This window comes from Hyaena hyaena, unplaced genomic scaffold, assembly GCF_003009895.1.
Source record: "Hyaena hyaena isolate Hyena2069 unplaced genomic scaffold, ASM300989v1 scaffold_168, whole genome shotgun sequence".
Taxonomy (NCBI): Eukaryota; Metazoa; Chordata; class Mammalia; order Carnivora; family Hyaenidae; genus Hyaena; species Hyaena hyaena.
Window position 1 is genome coordinate 2,175,706 of NW_024080800.1, and position 16,633 is coordinate 2,192,338.

General features: G+C 47.4%; 2 protein-coding genes across 3 annotated transcripts in view; one reads left to right on the plus strand and one right to left on the minus strand.

The window, feature by feature from the left end:
• Positions 1 to 12,912, plus strand: part of LOC120237014 (meiosis 1 associated protein) — a 74,279-nt gene extending 61,367 nt beyond the window's left edge. The window contains exons 8-10 of the mRNA XM_039240141.1: positions 9,562 to 9,768; positions 10,946 to 11,086; positions 12,057 to 12,912. Of these exons, the coding sequence (XP_039096072.1) occupies positions 9,562 to 9,768; positions 10,946 to 11,086; positions 12,057 to 12,224 (516 nt within the window). The 3' untranslated portion in view covers positions 12,225 to 12,912. The remainder of the gene's footprint in view (positions 1 to 9,561; positions 9,769 to 10,945; positions 11,087 to 12,056) is intronic.
• Positions 12,913 to 13,434: 522 nt separating this feature from the next.
• DOK1 (docking protein 1) lies at positions 13,435 to 16,597 on the minus strand. 2 transcript variants are annotated; one of them, XM_039240101.1, is made up of 5 exons: positions 16,475 to 16,597; positions 15,823 to 16,122; positions 15,559 to 15,652; positions 15,164 to 15,348; positions 13,435 to 14,692 (listed from the first exon to the last, which is right to left on the minus strand). In XM_039240101.1, exons 1-5 carry the CDS (start codon positions 16,532 to 16,534, stop codon positions 13,871 to 13,873), a joined length of 1,461 nt encoding a protein of 486 aa, XP_039096032.1. In that variant the 5' UTR covers positions 16,535 to 16,597; the 3' UTR covers positions 13,435 to 13,870. The 2 variants fall into 2 exon arrangements, with proteins under 2 accessions (XP_039096032.1, XP_039096034.1); XM_039240103.1 differs by lacking the exon at positions 16,475 to 16,597 and having other exon boundaries at positions 15,559 to 15,648; positions 15,823 to 15,889.
• Positions 16,598 to 16,633: the final 36 nt, after the last annotated feature.

Consider the following 16,633-nt stretch of genomic DNA (forward strand, 5'->3'; position numbering starts at 1 on the left):
AATTTATTTGTGCTTTCAAAGAATACCAAAGAGGAAATAGTTCATAACCCACAATGACATTTCTCAAATTTTCATCCTCCACTCCTCAATTATATCTGATAAGAAGCTATTCCAAAAGCCTTTCACACACACACAGACACACACACACACACACTTAAAAAAAAAACTAAAACTCTGTCTAAATCACCATTCCTGTTTCTGTTTCTCTACCTTCTTCCTCCCTCTCTCAGCTATGTATATATATACATTCCATAGATTGGCTTATTGGCTTACCCCTCTGATATACTCTGCCTCCTCCTCAGGTCCTATCTCTGTCTTCCTGGTTTGTTTGTTTTTTTAAGATTTTATTTTTAAGCAATCTCTACACACGCAACTTGAGGCTTGAACTCACAACCCCAAGATCAAGAGTCACATGCTTCACCAAGTGAGGTAACCAGGCACCCCTCTCTCTTCTTACTGAAAATATCCAGGAATAGAATTCCCAAGTCTTCTCCTCTCATGAGTAGAAGTAGAGTGGTGGAGAACGGAAAAAAGGGAGAAGGTGCATGACAGACACACATTAGTAACTCTTGTCCCAGTCACATGTTAAAAAGAAACAACAAAATATATCTCATGTAGTTTTTAAGGTGATTAAATAATACTGCATGTTTAAATATGTCTGGCAAATGAATGCACATGGTGGTTGCTTAGTAGTTCTGTGATTTACATTTGTTTCTCTTTTCTTTAACAGTGTCTAATTCTCTGCAGATAATCTCCATTTTTTCACCTATTTTCTTGAATATACTAATCATAGTTATTTTGGAGTTCTTGTATATTGACTCCAATACCTGTATCATCCATTTGTTTCAGCTCTCTATTTTCTTTTGGTTTTTGGACATGTAGTTCTGTCTTTTGGTGCACCCGGTAATATTTTAATGAAAGCTGCTCAGTGTGTCTAAATAAGCTGCAGAGGCTCCAGCTGGTATTCCTATAGAGAGGGTCCATCCTAACCTGCACTAGGCAGATAGAGTGATGACAGAACATCCTATTCTACTCACGAGCTGTACTGAGTCCAGGCTGGACTGCAGTCCTGCTAAGGCTCAGTCTACCCATGGTTTGCTCCTGGCCTTCCAAGATACTCCCTGAAACCTGGTGTATTATGTGCATCCCCTTGGAAAATCCCAACTCTAATCACTCTGTCCTGAGTGTGTTAAAATGTTCTGCTTCTAAAGGCTTTCTCCTTGGGTGTTTTTGCCTCCTCCTCCATGGCCCCGGTATTTAGTAAATGTGCTGAGTGAAAAATTGGTTTGAGCACCCACCCCACCACTGACTTGTCTCCACCTGAAGATCTGCTGGTTTCTGTATTCCATTGCAAGTGCCTCAGCAAGTGTACATCCTAGATTCTCAACTCCCACCCACTGTCTCTCCAACTCAGAATCAACATATACCCTCAAGGTGAAAGCAGTTGTGATTTCCTCCTCTCTCTGGATTCTTCCCCCTCCAGAAACTTAGCTACCACTCATTTTCATTGTCTCACATCTTCTCTGCCTTCAGACAAACAGTTTCTGTATATTCCAGCTTTTCTAGTTGGTCTAGGCAGGAGAGCCAGTCTGCCTCTGGCCATTCCATTCCACTCAGATGCAGAAGGAGATATTTGTTAAATGTTCATTCATTCCCCTATTTTGCATCCCTTATTTGGCTAGACAGCCTATAATACATTTTCTGGTTTACTCTCAGCCAGTTGGCTGGCTCCACCAAGTTCTCATTTTCAGGTTCCTGGGTTGCCTTACAAGCATCAGCATAGCTCTGATGCTGTCTCTTTCTCTGTCCCTTCTTTTAGAATAGCTCTTCTGAACCAAGTCCACAGTCCCATAATTAAATTCTAGTCACTAATACCAGCCCACCAGTCCTTAGCAACGTCATAAATGTGTGTAACTTTTCTAATTACACTTTACGCACACTCTACGCTTAGTCAACTGTAGCCTTATGTGTTATTCCATCCCCTGATCTCCTTACTGGAGAATTGACTGTTCTATCTTTCTATCCTCCTCATAGACTATTTTGTTTTATTTGAGTATTTTACTTCCTTTTCTTCAGAGGAATAGCACTTCATCACATAAGCAAGACTCTTGATAAACCCATTTCCCAGCCCTTCCTGAAAGATATGTGCCATCCATCAATTCCCATAAATTTCAGTCTTAGATCAATCCAGACCAAAAGAGAGCAATGTGTTTGTACTTCATTCTTTGGAACTTTTATAGATCCATATCTAAGAATTATTAAATTATTTTTACTTTCATAAAATGTAATAAACATTATCTAATACTTATTCAGTAGATGATTAACTTAAAAAATTTAACACTTCTTGGTACTTACTGTGTCCCTGAAACAGTTCTAAACACTTCACAAATATTAATTTATATAATCTCCATAACCTTCCTTTGAGGTAGGAATTATAATCTCTATTTTACAAATGAAGAAACTGAGGCCCATAGAGGTTAAGTAGTTTTCCAAGATTACACAGCTAGGAAATGGTAGATCCAGGATGAAATCCAGAAAGGTTGACTCCAGGACCCAAACTCTTAACCACTCTATAGCCATATGAAATTCATTGTCATATTAACTGCAGGAGTTCTCTCAAATACACTCACTACTCAATAAGGATCCTCAAGATAGCTTCTCAAACACTTTTATCAGGAAAAGCTGTGGGGCTCCCTCCTAGCAAAAGTGAGTGGTTTGCATTTCTCTGAGCTTACCTAATCTTGGCTCTGTAATTGCCCTACCCTTATTTTTCCTTTGCCCAATCCCTTATTTATTTTATCTTTTTGTATTATTGCATTTTTCTAAACTGGCATAACTACTTTGTGGAATATGATAGGGAACAAATATATATATATGTATATATAATAAAATTAATTATATTAATTAATATATATTAATATATATATAATAAAATTAATTTTTTCCAAGTATTTATGAGATGAATCTTTCTATCCCCAGGAAAACATAATTTCAATAACCAAATCCTACTATGTAGTCCAGTTATGTAGCTAATGACTCACTTTCCACATCCTCATTTCTCTTACAAAGTCATGTCTGTATGAACTAGAAAAAGAAATGAAAATACCACCTAGGTCTTTCAGTTTCCTACTTAAAATGTCAGAGTCTCTGGAGATGCATTCCAGAGCTTTACAGGCCATGTCTGCCCTAATTGGCCACAGAAGTGACAGAATTCAAGCCAGGATGTGTCCAGCAGGAGTCTAAGTACACAGGCAATGACCTGGTTGGGCTGTGAATGGGTGGGGATATGGAAAGTCCTTGGTTACATTAGGCAAAGAGTCAAGAACAAGATTCCAAGCTGAGAGTGGGGTAATAGCAGGTCAGGAGCCATTTAAAAAAAAAAAATCAGAATGAAGTTAGAGTGTCAAGCCTGCAGGGGAAACAGACAGTTGCTAGAACAGACAGCAGCTAGCATGGGATCAGTGGTCTTCTCATGACCCAGCCATATCTATTTCTTTTTGCTTCATTTTTCACCATGCCCCTTCCATTCTTTACTCCAGCCACGCTAGTCAAATACTGAATGTTCACCCAAATATGCTAAACTGTTCCACACTTCCATACCTTTTTTCATGCTGCTCCCTTCCTTTTGCCTCTACCCACCTGACAAATATCTACCCATTTTTTTTCCAGATTCTGCTTAAATACCTTCACTAGGAAGCTATTCCTGCCCCCACCACAGCCTGCCCTCACTCATCTTTTTTGCCCCTTACCCACCCATGTACCTGTTGTCACATCTATCTTGACCTTCACAGCAGTGATAAGGGGGATGAAGTTGCACCTTAGCATTCTGGTGTGAGAAGTGTCATATTATTGTATTTTTTCTAAACCAAATTTAGAAAATATTAATCCCAAGAACTAGGATGTTGACACACCGAGTGTCTTCATGAGCTTCTCTCTGATTCATAGTCAAAATCCCAGGGCCCTAATAGTCTGGAAAATGTGGAAAATGGCCCTCTGGTCTTCAATACATCTCCGATACAATGTTGAATAAAAGTGGGAAGAGCAGATACCTTTGTCTTGTTCCTGACCTTAGGGATAAAGCATCCAGTCTTTCATCACTACCTGTGATGTTAGCTGTGGGATTTTTATAGACCCCTTTGCCAGGTTAAGTTCCACTCTGTTTCTAATTTGTTAATGAAGGGGTTTTGGATTTTATCAAATGCTTTTTCTGCATCTATTGAGATGATTATATAGTTTTTGTCCTTTATTCTAGAAACATGGTGTATTACATTGTTTGATTTTTAGGTATTAAACCAACCTTGCATTCCTGGGATAAATCCCATGTGGTTGTTGGTATATACCATTGATTCTTGAACAATATGGGGGGTTAGGGGTGCCCAACTCCCTTGCAGTTAAAATCCATTTATAACTTTGGACTGCCCAAAAACTTTAATTGCTGAATTTGGTCCCAGGACATCATATTGATGGAAGACCAAGGAAATGCTAGTTTAGCAGAATTAAAGCTTTTACCTGCTATAATAAATTCCCATCTTCCCTTCTGGCAAGGCCTACACCAGTGCCATTAAACTTGTCCCTCCTACTTCTATCTCCTCATTAGCCACATCCTCTTCCTTTTCTTTGCCGTCTATAAAGAATCTCTTTGGCTACAGCTAACAGAAAATGAATCCAACTTTAACTTGAGTAATTAAGAGTTTATTTTTCTAATGTAACAAGAAGTAATGGGGACAGACAATTCTGAGACCGATACAGTTAATCAATGATACCATCAAGGAGCAGGATCTTTGCATTTTTCCACTGCAGCATCCATGGCAAATGTACTTCATCCTTATGCCTGTTCCTCATGTGGCTATTACACCTTAAGACCAATCCTGTTCCAGGGAGAATGAAGGAATAGGGTAAAGAGGCAAAAAGCCTGCCAGCATATTAGAAAGTTTTTCCAGAAGGCCCACACAGCAACTTCTGCTTATGTCTCATTATTTAAATCTAGGTCACATGTCACCCCAGACCAATCACTGAAAGACTGAGAAATGTGTAGGGAGAAAAGAGAGGGGTGAGGGAGTAGTGGCCAGTCAACAAGCAGTGGTTATGCCTTCCTTCACAGCCCTAGAAATTAGAAGTTAAGGGGGCACCTGGGTGGCTTAGTCGGTTAAGCGTCCAACTTTCGCTTAGGTCATGATCTCGGGGTTCGTGGGTTCGAGCCCCACATTGGGCTCTGTGCTGACTGCCAGCTCAGAGCCTGGAGCTTATTTCAGAGTCTGTGTCCCCCTCTCTCTCTGACCCTCCCCTGCTCACGCTGTCTCTCTCTCTCCTAGAAATAAATAAAAAAATTAAAAAAAAAAAAGAAGTTAGGGCAGAGGTGGGAGAGAATGAGCTTGCAGCATGGCATGCCCTTCCACTCTGCCCCTGTCCATACCCATTCTAAATAGAATCAGTCCCCACCTCCTAAAATCTAAACTCCCTAGTACCTTCTGTAGCAAACATATCATAAAAGCAGACACATTTTCATCTGCCTTCTGATAAATTCACCATTTAACTCATTCTCCTTTCTTTGGAATTTGCAAAGGGGCACCTGGGTGGCTCAATCAGTATAGCATGAGATTCTTGATCTTGGGATTGTGAGTTTGAGCCCCGTGTTGGGTATAGAGATTACTTAAAAATGAAATCTTAAAAAAAAGAGAATTAGCAGTCATTAAGCATTGTTCAATTTGAGGTCCCAAAAGCTAGTCTTCTGGGACATGCTCATGTCCTTTCTCAACTTTGCCTACCTACCATGGCAGTTAACCATTTCCATCACAGGTACAACTGCCTGTACCTACAAGTCAACCCATGACCTGGGTAATATGTTCAAGCTTGGGTCCTAGACTTCAGACCTCTAGTGCCATTAACTACTGCCCAGGAAGAGGTTAGAAACTCAGAGTCAAAAATGAGGGTCTTAAAGTTCAACTTTCCTCCAAATGCCCCTGAGAATTACAGATAAAATAATATCTTTACCAAATTCTAATAAATTAATTTGCTTCTCTTCTTTCCAGAGCCTTATTCTAACCTCTTTTTAAATCAGCCCAGAAGTCTTAAAGCTGTCTGTAAAATACTTTCAACTCAATCTCTTCCTAGTTCTCTGATAACCCGCACATCAGGAGTTACTTTTGAGAGGCACCTGGGTGGCTCAGTTGGTTAAGGGTCTGTCTCTTGATTTCAGCTCAGATCATGATCTCATGGTTCATGAGTATGAGCCCCATGTGAGGCTCTGCACTGACAGCATGGAGCCTGGTTGGGATTCTCTGTCTCCCTCTCTCTCTGACTCTCTCATGCTTATACTCTGTCTCTCAACAATAAATAAATAAGCTTAAACAAAAAGGAGTTAGTTTTGAGAGATCTCAGTCAATTCTGTATACCAGTTCTATAATAGAATCTTAGCTGTTGTCTCAAAATCAATAGGCTCAAATTTTAAGGATCATAATTTTTCTGTGTACAACATTCAAAGTTTCTTTTTTAAAAATTTTTTATATTTTATTTATTTTTGAAAGAGACATCACAAGAGGGAAAAGGGCAGAAAGAGAGGGAGACACAGAGTCGGAAGCAGGCTCCAGGCTCTGAGCTGTCAGCATAGAGTGCTATGCAGGGCTCGAACTTACGAGCTGTGAGATCATGACCTGAGCTGAAGTAGGATGCTTAGCCAACTGAGCCATCCACCGGTCCCTCTTTTTTTAAATTTTTTAATGTTTATTTATTTTTGAGAGACAGAGACAATGTGAGTGGGGGAGTGTCAGAGAGAGAGGGAGACACAGAATCTGAACCAGGCTCCAGGCTCTGAGCTGTCAGCACAGAGCCTGATACAGGGCTGGAACTCATGAGCCCAAGCTGTGATATCATGACCTGAGCCTGCGGGATCAGACTCACAAGCCATGAGATCGTGACCTGAGGCAAAGTTGGAAACTTAACCGACTGAGCCACACACAGGTTCCCCGCAAAGTTTCTCAGTATTCTCACAATGTAGCAGTCATGAATTTGTTCCATAACACTGAAGTATAAGAAATGTCACATTGCTTTAAAAAAAATTTTTTTTAAGAAATGTTACATTGCCATAGTTTTAGCCCCCAGTGACTTGCCACAGTGGCAAGATATTCTGTTCTCTGTGGAATCTTGGAAGGGTGACCAACCACACCATTTTGCCCAGGATCGGGGGGCTTTCTGGGATGTAGGACTTTCAATACTAAAAATAGTCAAACCAGGACAGTTGGTCATCCTAAGTATTGGACAAACGTTAATTTACAAATCTTCCTTTATTATAAACTTCCAAAGGGCAAGAAACATGTCTGATGAATTCCTACGTATTCATGCCTAGTGCTCGGGACATAACAGCCACCCAATACATTCTTAATAAATAAACAAACTAATTCACAAACAAATGCATGAACCAGCATAAAAATAGATTAAAATAATAGTAATAACCCAAGTCTGATCCACATCAGAAGTTACTTGAATCAATTGAAATGGAGGGCCCTGCCATCTTCCCTTCCAGAGAACATTCCTTCCAGGCTTAAAGAGGCCATGTCCTCAGAGCAGGACAAATCCCCCCTCTACACACACACACACACACACACACACACCATAATTTCAACATCATCTATTTACAATGTAATGGATTTGAGAAGGATCAGGTAGGCTTTCCATCACATTTTGGATCTGTTCTTCAAGAAGACAGCACATTTCCAGATATAAGCAAAATGTTTTTGGTTTTCTGGGTCTTTTAATTTTTTAGTGTTTACTTATCTTTGAGAGAGAGAGAGCACAAGCAGGGAAGGGGCAGAGAGAGAGGGAGACACAGAATCTGAAGAGGGCTCCAGGCTCTGAGTGTCAGCACAGAGCCCAACTTGAGGCGCGAACTCACAAGCTGCAAGATCAAGACGTGACAGAAGTTGGACGCTTAACCAACTGAGCCACCCGGGCAACCCCAGATATGAGCAAAATGTTAAGAAAGCATAAACTTCTGAAGGTACCTACCACCTGCCCCGCCTACCAGATCTCCTCAGAGTTCTGTGCTGCACAAAATGATGACACTGCTTTTAAGTGTCTGGAACCTTCTGCACTACCTCCACCCCAGCACATTCCCCCTAGGGTGTAACTCTAATGCTACAGCAGGGTTTTTTTTTTTGTGCTTCACTATATCACTTTCCACATGTCTTCCACAAGACATGATATTCCTGATATTCCTCTATCCCTATAAAATCTTTCCCCCATTTGCTTTTCCTCTCATATTCTTCCAATTCTTTGTATCAGTTAGAGTGAGTAGAGCTAACGTGCTTGCTTTCATCTGCTGCAGAGAGGCTGTTACATTTGTGCCAGGTGGAAGTACTGATCCCTCAAGCAAGAGGGCACAATTTGCAGATGATTGTAACAGTTCTGACTTCACATTTCTTGGAGTTTTGTGGTTTTCCTTGAAAAACTACCACAGAAAATTGCCTTAGCCCCATGCCTGATTTAAAAGGGCACACCTGTGGGGCACCTGAGTGGCTTGGTCATTTGAGCATTTGACTTCAGCTCAGGTCATGATCTCAAGGTTTGTGGGTTCAAGCCCTACATCGGGCTCTGTGCTGCCAGCTTGCTCAGAGCCTGGAGACTGCTTTGGATTCTGTGTCTCCTCTCTCTGCCCCTCCCCTGTCTGTACTCTGTCTCTCAATAATAAGTAAATGTAAAAACATATTTTTTTAAGGGCACACCTAGAAAATCTGCTAATATGTCTGTGTGTCTCTTCTCCTGACCCACAGCACATGGCAAAGAGTCACTCCCTCTGTTCTGCAGGACCTTTCACTCACAGTCACCGGAATTCTGAGCCTTCTTTTTGTCCTGTGACTGGCTGTGTTACTCTCAAGGACCCTGCTTCCATTGGCCTCTTTGTACCTAAGCTTTTCTCTCCCTGCTCTCTCCTCCTTTCACTTTGATCACCTTCTTAAACCCTTTCTGGGTATTCTACAGGTATTCCCTAACCAGCCGACTCCAATCTCAGTCATGCAACACAAGCACATTTTGTCACCCTCTAAACAAGGCCTGAATTTTCACAACAGCCCACACAAGTCTCTGTTTCAGGACTCTGTTTTTAAGAATTGTAAATCTTGGGGTCCCCGAGTTGCTCAGTTGGTTGAGCATCTGACTTCAGCTCAGGTCATGCTCTCACAGGTTCATAGGTTCAAACCCTGCACTGAGCTGGCTGCTGTCAGTGCAGAGCCCCACTTTGGATCCTCTGTCCCCCTCTCTCTGCCCCTCCCCCAGTCATTCTCTCTCTCTCTCAAAATAAATAAATAAACATTTAAAAATAATAATAAAGGGCATCTCTTAACTTGTCTCTACATTGTGAGACATTTTGTGTGCAATTTTAACCAGGAAGGGAGAGCACTCCCTTGGGGCAACTCAGGTAGGAAGTCCCTGTCTCCCAGGACCAGAGAAAAATGGTTCAAGCCTCTCTGACACCCCCAGAATAACATGGGGAAGCCTTGATTGAGATAGATCTTCAAAACATGCCAAAGACTGAAGGTGAACCAACATTTATATATGTCCTCGTTGCAGAAAAGAGAATGGCTGCTGTTGGCCAAAGCAGAGCCCCTGAGTGGAGGACACAGCCTGAGGGCACCCCCCAGCACTTTCTATGTCATTGTGCCATCACGCTCCCCCACTCTGCTGGTGAAGGCGGTGGCCACTCGGGAACTGTTGCTGCCCAGCCCCTTCCCCCTGCTGCCTGAGGACCCACCTGATGTCAGCCTTCAGACTGTGGAGGCAAGTGGAGCTCAGATCTCATGGGGCAGACAGGAGGGAGAGAGGAGTTGGGAGTTGGAGAAGAGGATGAGGGAGAGGAGTGAGCCTGTAAGAGAAAGGACTGGGGAGCGGAGGGAGGAGCAGTTTTTCCCAAGAAGGTGGTGAAGGGTCAGAGAAGAAAGCAAAGGTAGGAACTGAGGCCAGATGGAGGGAAGTAAAGTGATGTGTGTCTGTGTGATGGTGTCTTTCTCTGCTTTGTGTGTGTGCATGTGTTTCTGTTTGTTGAGAAAAAGAGGAAGAGGCAGTGTAGGCATTAAGGATAGGAAGGGCTTCAAAATGAGTCTCCCATGTAATGGAGGAAACTGCACTGCCACCATTTTCCCCCTCCTCCCTCTCCTCCTCCCCCCTCCCCCCTTCTCCCCTCTTCCTCCTCTTCCCTTCTCCCCCCTCCTCTCCCCTTCTCCCTCCTTCTCCCCCCCTTCTCCTCTTGTCGTCCTTGGATCTGGATACTGGATTTCCTCTGCCAGCCTCCCCTGGCTGAGGGCAGGAGGAGGGGCTCTGGGCAGGGAGAACTGGAGCCACACCGCTGCTGGATCACTGGCTTACGTGCAGGGAGGACAGAGCCTGGGATTGTGTTCTTGCCTTGGCGGCCACCGGGATGCAAAAAGAGGTGGGCACGAGTGGCCATGGCTGGCTCAGCGTCTCACTTCGGAGCCAGTGGTTCCTGGCACAGGATGTTGTGGCCGGAAAACCTGACTGCTCAGGAATGCTGTGCCTGTGTGCCCTCCAGCTCCGCTCACCTAGCAGGCAGAGAACTCTCTGTACTGGGCCTGCGACCGTGAGCTGCCCCAGGCCTGCGACACGCCCTCCCTCACAGCCCGCACCCTGGATCCCTTGTGACCTTGACCTTCCCGCCCCTCTCAGGATCACATGACACACTTCTCAGGGCCTGAGTATTTAGTGTCCCTAGCCACTCATGATTGTACCTACTTGTTGCACTCTTGCCTGACATGTATGTCACAAGCACTCAGACCTGGGAGCCAGGACTAGCAGCGGGACCCTCATCCATTTCAGCCTTCAGTGAAACCCCAGGTCTTCACACATTCTCAAGCCTCTCACACTCCAAGGTCTCTAGCTGATGCCCTGTGTTCTGTGACCTCCAGCTCCCTGGGTGGGGCTCCTCTTCTCTTTTCCACAGAGGGTGCTGGACAGCCTGGAGCTAGAGCCCACCTACAACCCTCTGCAGGCTTGGAGCCACCTGTACTCACACTTGAGAAGCACCCTGACCAAGTCTCAGGGGAGGCTCCAGCCACGCTGGGAAAGCCGGGCCTTGAGAAAGGTACAGCTCCCTCCCTCCTCCCTCCTCCTCTTTTTGCCCGGAATCCAAGAGAGCCCTCCTCCCCTTTCCCCGGCTCCCCCATCCCAGTGAGCAGTCCCCCTCCCCTGGTGAGGGGAAAACCAGGCCAACAGGGGAAGAAGAAAAAGAACAGCCCTTTGCTCTGGACCAAGGAAATTACAACCCCTGCCTGTAGGGAGGCTTTTCTGCCTGGGCACTTACATATAGTCATGTTTAGGTATCTTCACTGTGCACATGTGATAATTCATTAGTCATTTAACAGACCACTATCCCACTAAGCAAATTGGCAGCACTGAGAGCACAGTTTCTGTTTAAAGAAAAGGCTGACTGGAAGGTGGAAAAAGAAATGTCCAAAGGAAAGGAAATTAGCATTACTGAACACCAGCCACTTGCCAGGTTTTGTGACAAGTGCTCTCACATATATCTTTTTTGTTTAATCCCTACAGCAACCCTGCAAGGTAAGTGTTACGTTCACTGTACAGATGAGGAAAAGGAGGCTTAGTACGTTGGAGTCCAGGCTTTAACAATAAGGGTTAAAAAGAAGAGTAATCAAGGATGGGGTTATTTTTTATGAAATTTATATTCTACTATATTTATATAGAATATAAATTCTTAATCTTTTCCTAATTTCTCAGTAACAGAGCCTTTAGGAACTCCTGCTTTGCCTTAGCTGAAGTTACAAGAGAAAGACCTTTCCAAACTACGGTCAGTCTAGAGATGGGAGCTGAGCCCACCACAAATTAGCTGGTGTACAAGCTAACGGAGAAGGGACACTCAGCCAGCAGATGGGCACTGTGGACACCGGGCAGGGAACTCCACTGCCCTCGACCTTGAGGCCATCACTTAAGGGACGGCATATGTGAAGGAGTCAGGACAGGAGGCCCAACAAGGAACAGGACAGGTGATCAGGAACCATGTGTGGGCCTCAGAGAAGTCTCTGCTTTCTTTGCAGGCTGGGCAGTTGCAGACAAACCGCGTTCGAGCCACAGTGGCCCCCCTGCCTATGACTCCAACCTCTGGCAGAGCCCCCAAGCTGCCAGCAGCCAGCAAGCCTTCCTCAGAAGCCTTCTTCTGGCCTGCCAGGGAGAGAGAAGTGGAGGAGCAGGAAGAGGAGGAGTAACCCTCTGAGTCCTAAGTCACCAGTGCCAGGGCCTGGCTGCCCTGCTCCACCACATCCACACTAAGGCGCATGCAGTGCATGGCGTTCTGTGGTCAGACTTGCCTTCTCTCCACCTGAGCCTCTGTGAGCTCCAGGTGACTGGGAAACAGAGCCTTCCCCGCCTCTGTCTTCAGTGCTGCTGCCGCCCCACTGCTCAGGCCCAGAACAGACACACCTGAACTTTTTCCTTCTCCCAGCAGGAACTCATTTTCTTTTGGATCATTCGATACTGTTAACACAGATGAAGATTAAATACCCAGTAAGTCTCCACCATTGTTAGGAGCATTCCCAGCCCAAATTTCTCCTTTTGTTCCCCATAAACAGAAGATGAGGTCAGGTCACCTTCGGGAAACTGGACATCAGGAGACAAGGACAAGGATTTTAGAGCTCATGAAAAGAAGTAGGATTGAAATCGAAGCCTCATTCCAAAGCCTGCATTCTTCCCGCTACACCCACCACATTGCCGTTCCCCTCAGCCCTCAGACAGAAAAGTGGTTGGTGCTGATACCTACAGACAAAGTGTGTGTGTGTGTGTGTGTGTGTGTGTACAAGTGGTGTCATATAACTGAGAACAGAAAAGGAAAACGGTGTAGAAAAGACCTGTTCCCTTCCAGTTTCTCTCTTGCTAGGACTGTCCACTTTTCTTTTCTTTTCTTTTCTTTTTCTTTTGAAAGAGAGAGAGAGAGAATCCCAAGCAGGGTCAGCACTGTCAGCACAGAGCCCAACGAACGATTTGATCTCATGAATGTTGAGATCATGACCTGAGCCAAAACCAAGAGTCAGACACCTAACTGAGCCACCCAGGCACCCCTGTCCACCCTTCCATTGGCCCTCTCACTCCACAGAATAATACCATTTATAAAATGCTTAATTTGTGATTCAGGTTGCACTAAGTACTTGAGAAATTTAACTCCTTTCATACAAAACCTGTGAGGTAGAGTCTGTCGCTGGGTTTTCCCACTTTACAGGGGGCATTGAGGGAAACTGAGGGTTACAGATGTTATACAACTTGCCCAGTATCACAGAGACAGGCTCAAGCCCACGTGGGCCTGACTAGAACACCCAGGCTCTCAAACACCACACCGCTCCACTCACCTCCCTGCGACCCCCTCCACACCCACCCAGCACCCCTGCCGCTGTGGCCCCTCTGTGACTATTCACACACATAGACTTCTTAAACCCAAACTGTTTAATAAGAATAAACTTTTTAAAATCTACGTCTCTGGCAAAGAACAACGCAGGGGTCAGGATCCAGACACAGTTCAGCAGCTCCCTGTAGCCTCCACGCAGGCCCCTCCAACTACACCAACTCAGAGCAAGCACCCCTCTTCATAGATCTGGTCCAGCTGCTGTCCATTCCTTTCAGGAGAATGACTTAGGGGTGCTGGTCTCTCCCAAGTCCTATCCCTCACCCCTGCCATCTGTCCCACTTCCAGGACTTCTTGAGATTGATCATCCTCCCCTTCACTCCCCTCTTCCCCCTGGTGCCCTGGGCTGGCTCACACAGGACCTTCCAGCCCTCTGGTTCCTGCAGGTTCTAACAGGTGTCTTTGATCCCCTGTGCCACCTCCCTGTGGTCCTCCCACAGCATCCCCAGTTTCGCCCTCTCATGTGGAGCTCTCTGCCTTGGCCCTAGTCCCGTCAGCCCCAGCCCCAGACAGTCCACAGTCCCAGCTCCCTGGGGTACCACCACTCTTCTGGACCTGGCTGTACAGGGCAGTGTCTGAGCTGTGGCCCCTGCCACCGCCACCAGCAGCACTGCCAGCGCCTCCACTGCCAGCTGCAAGGCCCCGGGGCTTAGGAGCTGGGAGGGGCTTTGTGCTCCGAGGAGGCGGCACTTCATAGTCATCAGTGGCAGGGTTGTAAGGGAGCTCATAGCCCTCCTCCTTCACCCGAGCCTGGCACCACCACGCATCCTTGGGCTCCTGAGGCAGATCATAAAGCTCCCGGAGAGCAGCTGGGGCCAGGCCTTCGGGTTCATCATAGATGGGGTCTTCTTTGGGGTCCGTCAGCTTGGTCTTCAGCAACTGCTGCTGCACATGCTGGTACAAGTCCCAGTAAAGAGGTTTCTTTAACTGTGCCCCCTCTCCTGCCAGAGCAGAGGTGCTGTCCAGGGGGTCTGAGTATAAGGAATCCTGGGAAGGGCCTGGAGGAATGCGCAATGAGTCTAAGGGTTCAGCATATAGGACCGGAGGGGTGCCCGGGAGCTCCTGAGGGCCAGGAAGGGACACCAACTTCCCCTCTGCCGCTTCTCCTTCGTGGGAATCAGCTCTGAGACTGTCCTGCCCTTGACCATCCTTTCCCTGGACCTTCTGCCGGTGAATAGCAGTCTCAACCGCCTGAAAGATGTCATTTCCCTGTGCTGTCTGGAAGGTGAAGGTTCCGGGGCCTGAAGGGCAGCGGCGGCCAGCCTCAAAAGAGAACATGACCTGAAGAAAGCATAGAGGGAAACATTACCAGGAGCCATAAGAGGAGATGAGTCACAGGGCCTGACCTAGTTAGGGGATCCACAAAAAAAAGACTACCTGGGGGGAGGAAGGGGCACCTGGGTGGCTCAGTCAGTTAAGCATCTGACTTCGGCTCAGGTCATGATCTCATAGTTTGTGGGTTCGAGCCCCGCATCAGGCTCTGTGCTGACAGCTTAGAGCCTGCTTTAGATTCTGTATCTTTCTCTGCCCCTCACCTAATCTTGCACTCTCTCTAAGAATAAACAAACATTTTTTTTAAAAAATTTTAAAGCCTACCCGGGGATGGAGGAAGGATCTTGGGATAGACATGGAAGGGTTATCCTAAGGACAGGGCTTCCTACCTTCCTGTCCTGCCCCACCCCACAGCTAGCCCGACCCAGGAAGTCAGTGCTCCCCAACAGCCCCTCCCACCCCCCACCCCCCCCACCGCACCTTGTCCCGGCCATAGCGGCGCAACAGAATGTAAGGCCAGGAAAGGAGTGGCTCCAGTATCTGACTCTGGGCCCCTACAGTCAGGAGAGTCAGCTTATCCGCCTCCACCCTCAGCACATAGGAGCCATGCAGGCCACAGCGCTCAGCAGCTTCAGTCCTCTGCACTGTTACCCAGAACTGGGATCCTGTAAGGAATACACAATTAGACTGGCACCTGACCTCACTGGTGGGTGAGGGGGCTGGGGAAGCGGGGAACAGGTTGTCCAAACATTCACTTGGAAACCAGCTTAAGGAGCTTCCTACTTCCCCATGGGTCCCTGACCATTTAATCACTCCCTTCCCAAGGCCACCCTTCCTTTCCACCCCATCCCTGCCAGGGCCTCTCAGGCATCTACCTTCCCAGGTGGGGCTATACAGCGAGTTCTCCAGCATCTCCAAGGCAGAAAGCTTGGGTGGGTTCTCAGCAGGCACCAGAGCCCAACTGCCTTTCTGGAGTAAAGAGAAAGACAGTATCGAGGACCCCGCAATTCCCTCCACGCTGTTCCCAGGGTCCAAGCCAGCTCAGGCCCTCTACGGCTGTAACTGCCCCCACCCCGCATCGCCTCTTGGCCCCGGTGCATTTTGCCCCAACCCCTCGAGGGCAACTCCGACCCCCTCACCGGAAAGGCGTTTCGGCACAGTGTTTGCACCCAGGCGGCGCTGGACGGAGCGTCCGCCGCCAACAGATGGGAGCGCTGCGCAGTGTCGAGGCGGAAAGCTGAAGCGCCGGGCTCAGGGGGGCTCTCCACAGCCACTGGGGCCACGCTCACACATTCTGCCAGACGGATCACCTTGCAGTCCAGGCGGCGCGAGCCCCCACGGCCCCCTCCAGCGCCCGACCCTTTGTGGTCAAAGAACTCGAGCCGCGCTACGCCGTGGGGACTGGCAGGATAGAGTACGGCCCAGGTCTTCCTCCATCTCTGGGGAGAGAGAGCAAGAGACGCTGGGGAGGGAGCCGGCGAGCACCCGCTGTCGGGGCCCCGACGGGAAAGGAGAGAACCAGCGCAGGCCGATTTCGGGTCCGAAGCTTCCCCACGGGCGGCCAAGTTTACCGAGAAGGATGACCCTCCGTCTCCCCAGGACCAGAAAGGGCGGACCCCGAGGCCGGCCGCCGCTCCTCCGCAGTGTGAAATCAACTTTGCGGGAACGTCATAGGGCTCTATAGCTTCGGGTCCGCGCTCCATCCAACCCGCTGCCGCCCCCTCCCTCTCTCTGGGGTCTCCAGCCCACCCCTAGGTATGATGGGATTCGACAACCCCTGCCCCCGACTACCTTGGTACCGAAACGCTGACTTTGCAAAAAGAGCGGCCCTTCCATCACAGCCCCGTCCATGGCCCCCGGCTGTTCCTTCCGCGCTTCCTGGCCCTGCGGGCAAGGGGCGGGGAGGGGGCGGGGCCGGGCCTCCGGAGGCGTGCCCACCCCTCCCCCGGC

Excerpts from the sequence above, each read along its gene's own strand:
- DOK1 (XM_039240101.1), bottom strand. The coding sequence starts at position 16,534 with ATGGACGGGGCTGTGATGGAAGGGCCGCTCTTTTTGCAAAGTCAGCGT. Across the intron at positions 15,653-15,822 it reads TGTGCCGAAACGCCTTTCCG|AAAGGCAGTTGGGCTCTGGT; the intron begins GTGAGGGGGTCG and ends TCTTTACTCCAG. Across the intron at positions 15,349-15,558 it reads GTATAGCCCCACCTGGGAAG|GATCCCAGTTCTGGGTAACA; the intron begins GTAGATGCCTGA and ends TATTCCTTACAG.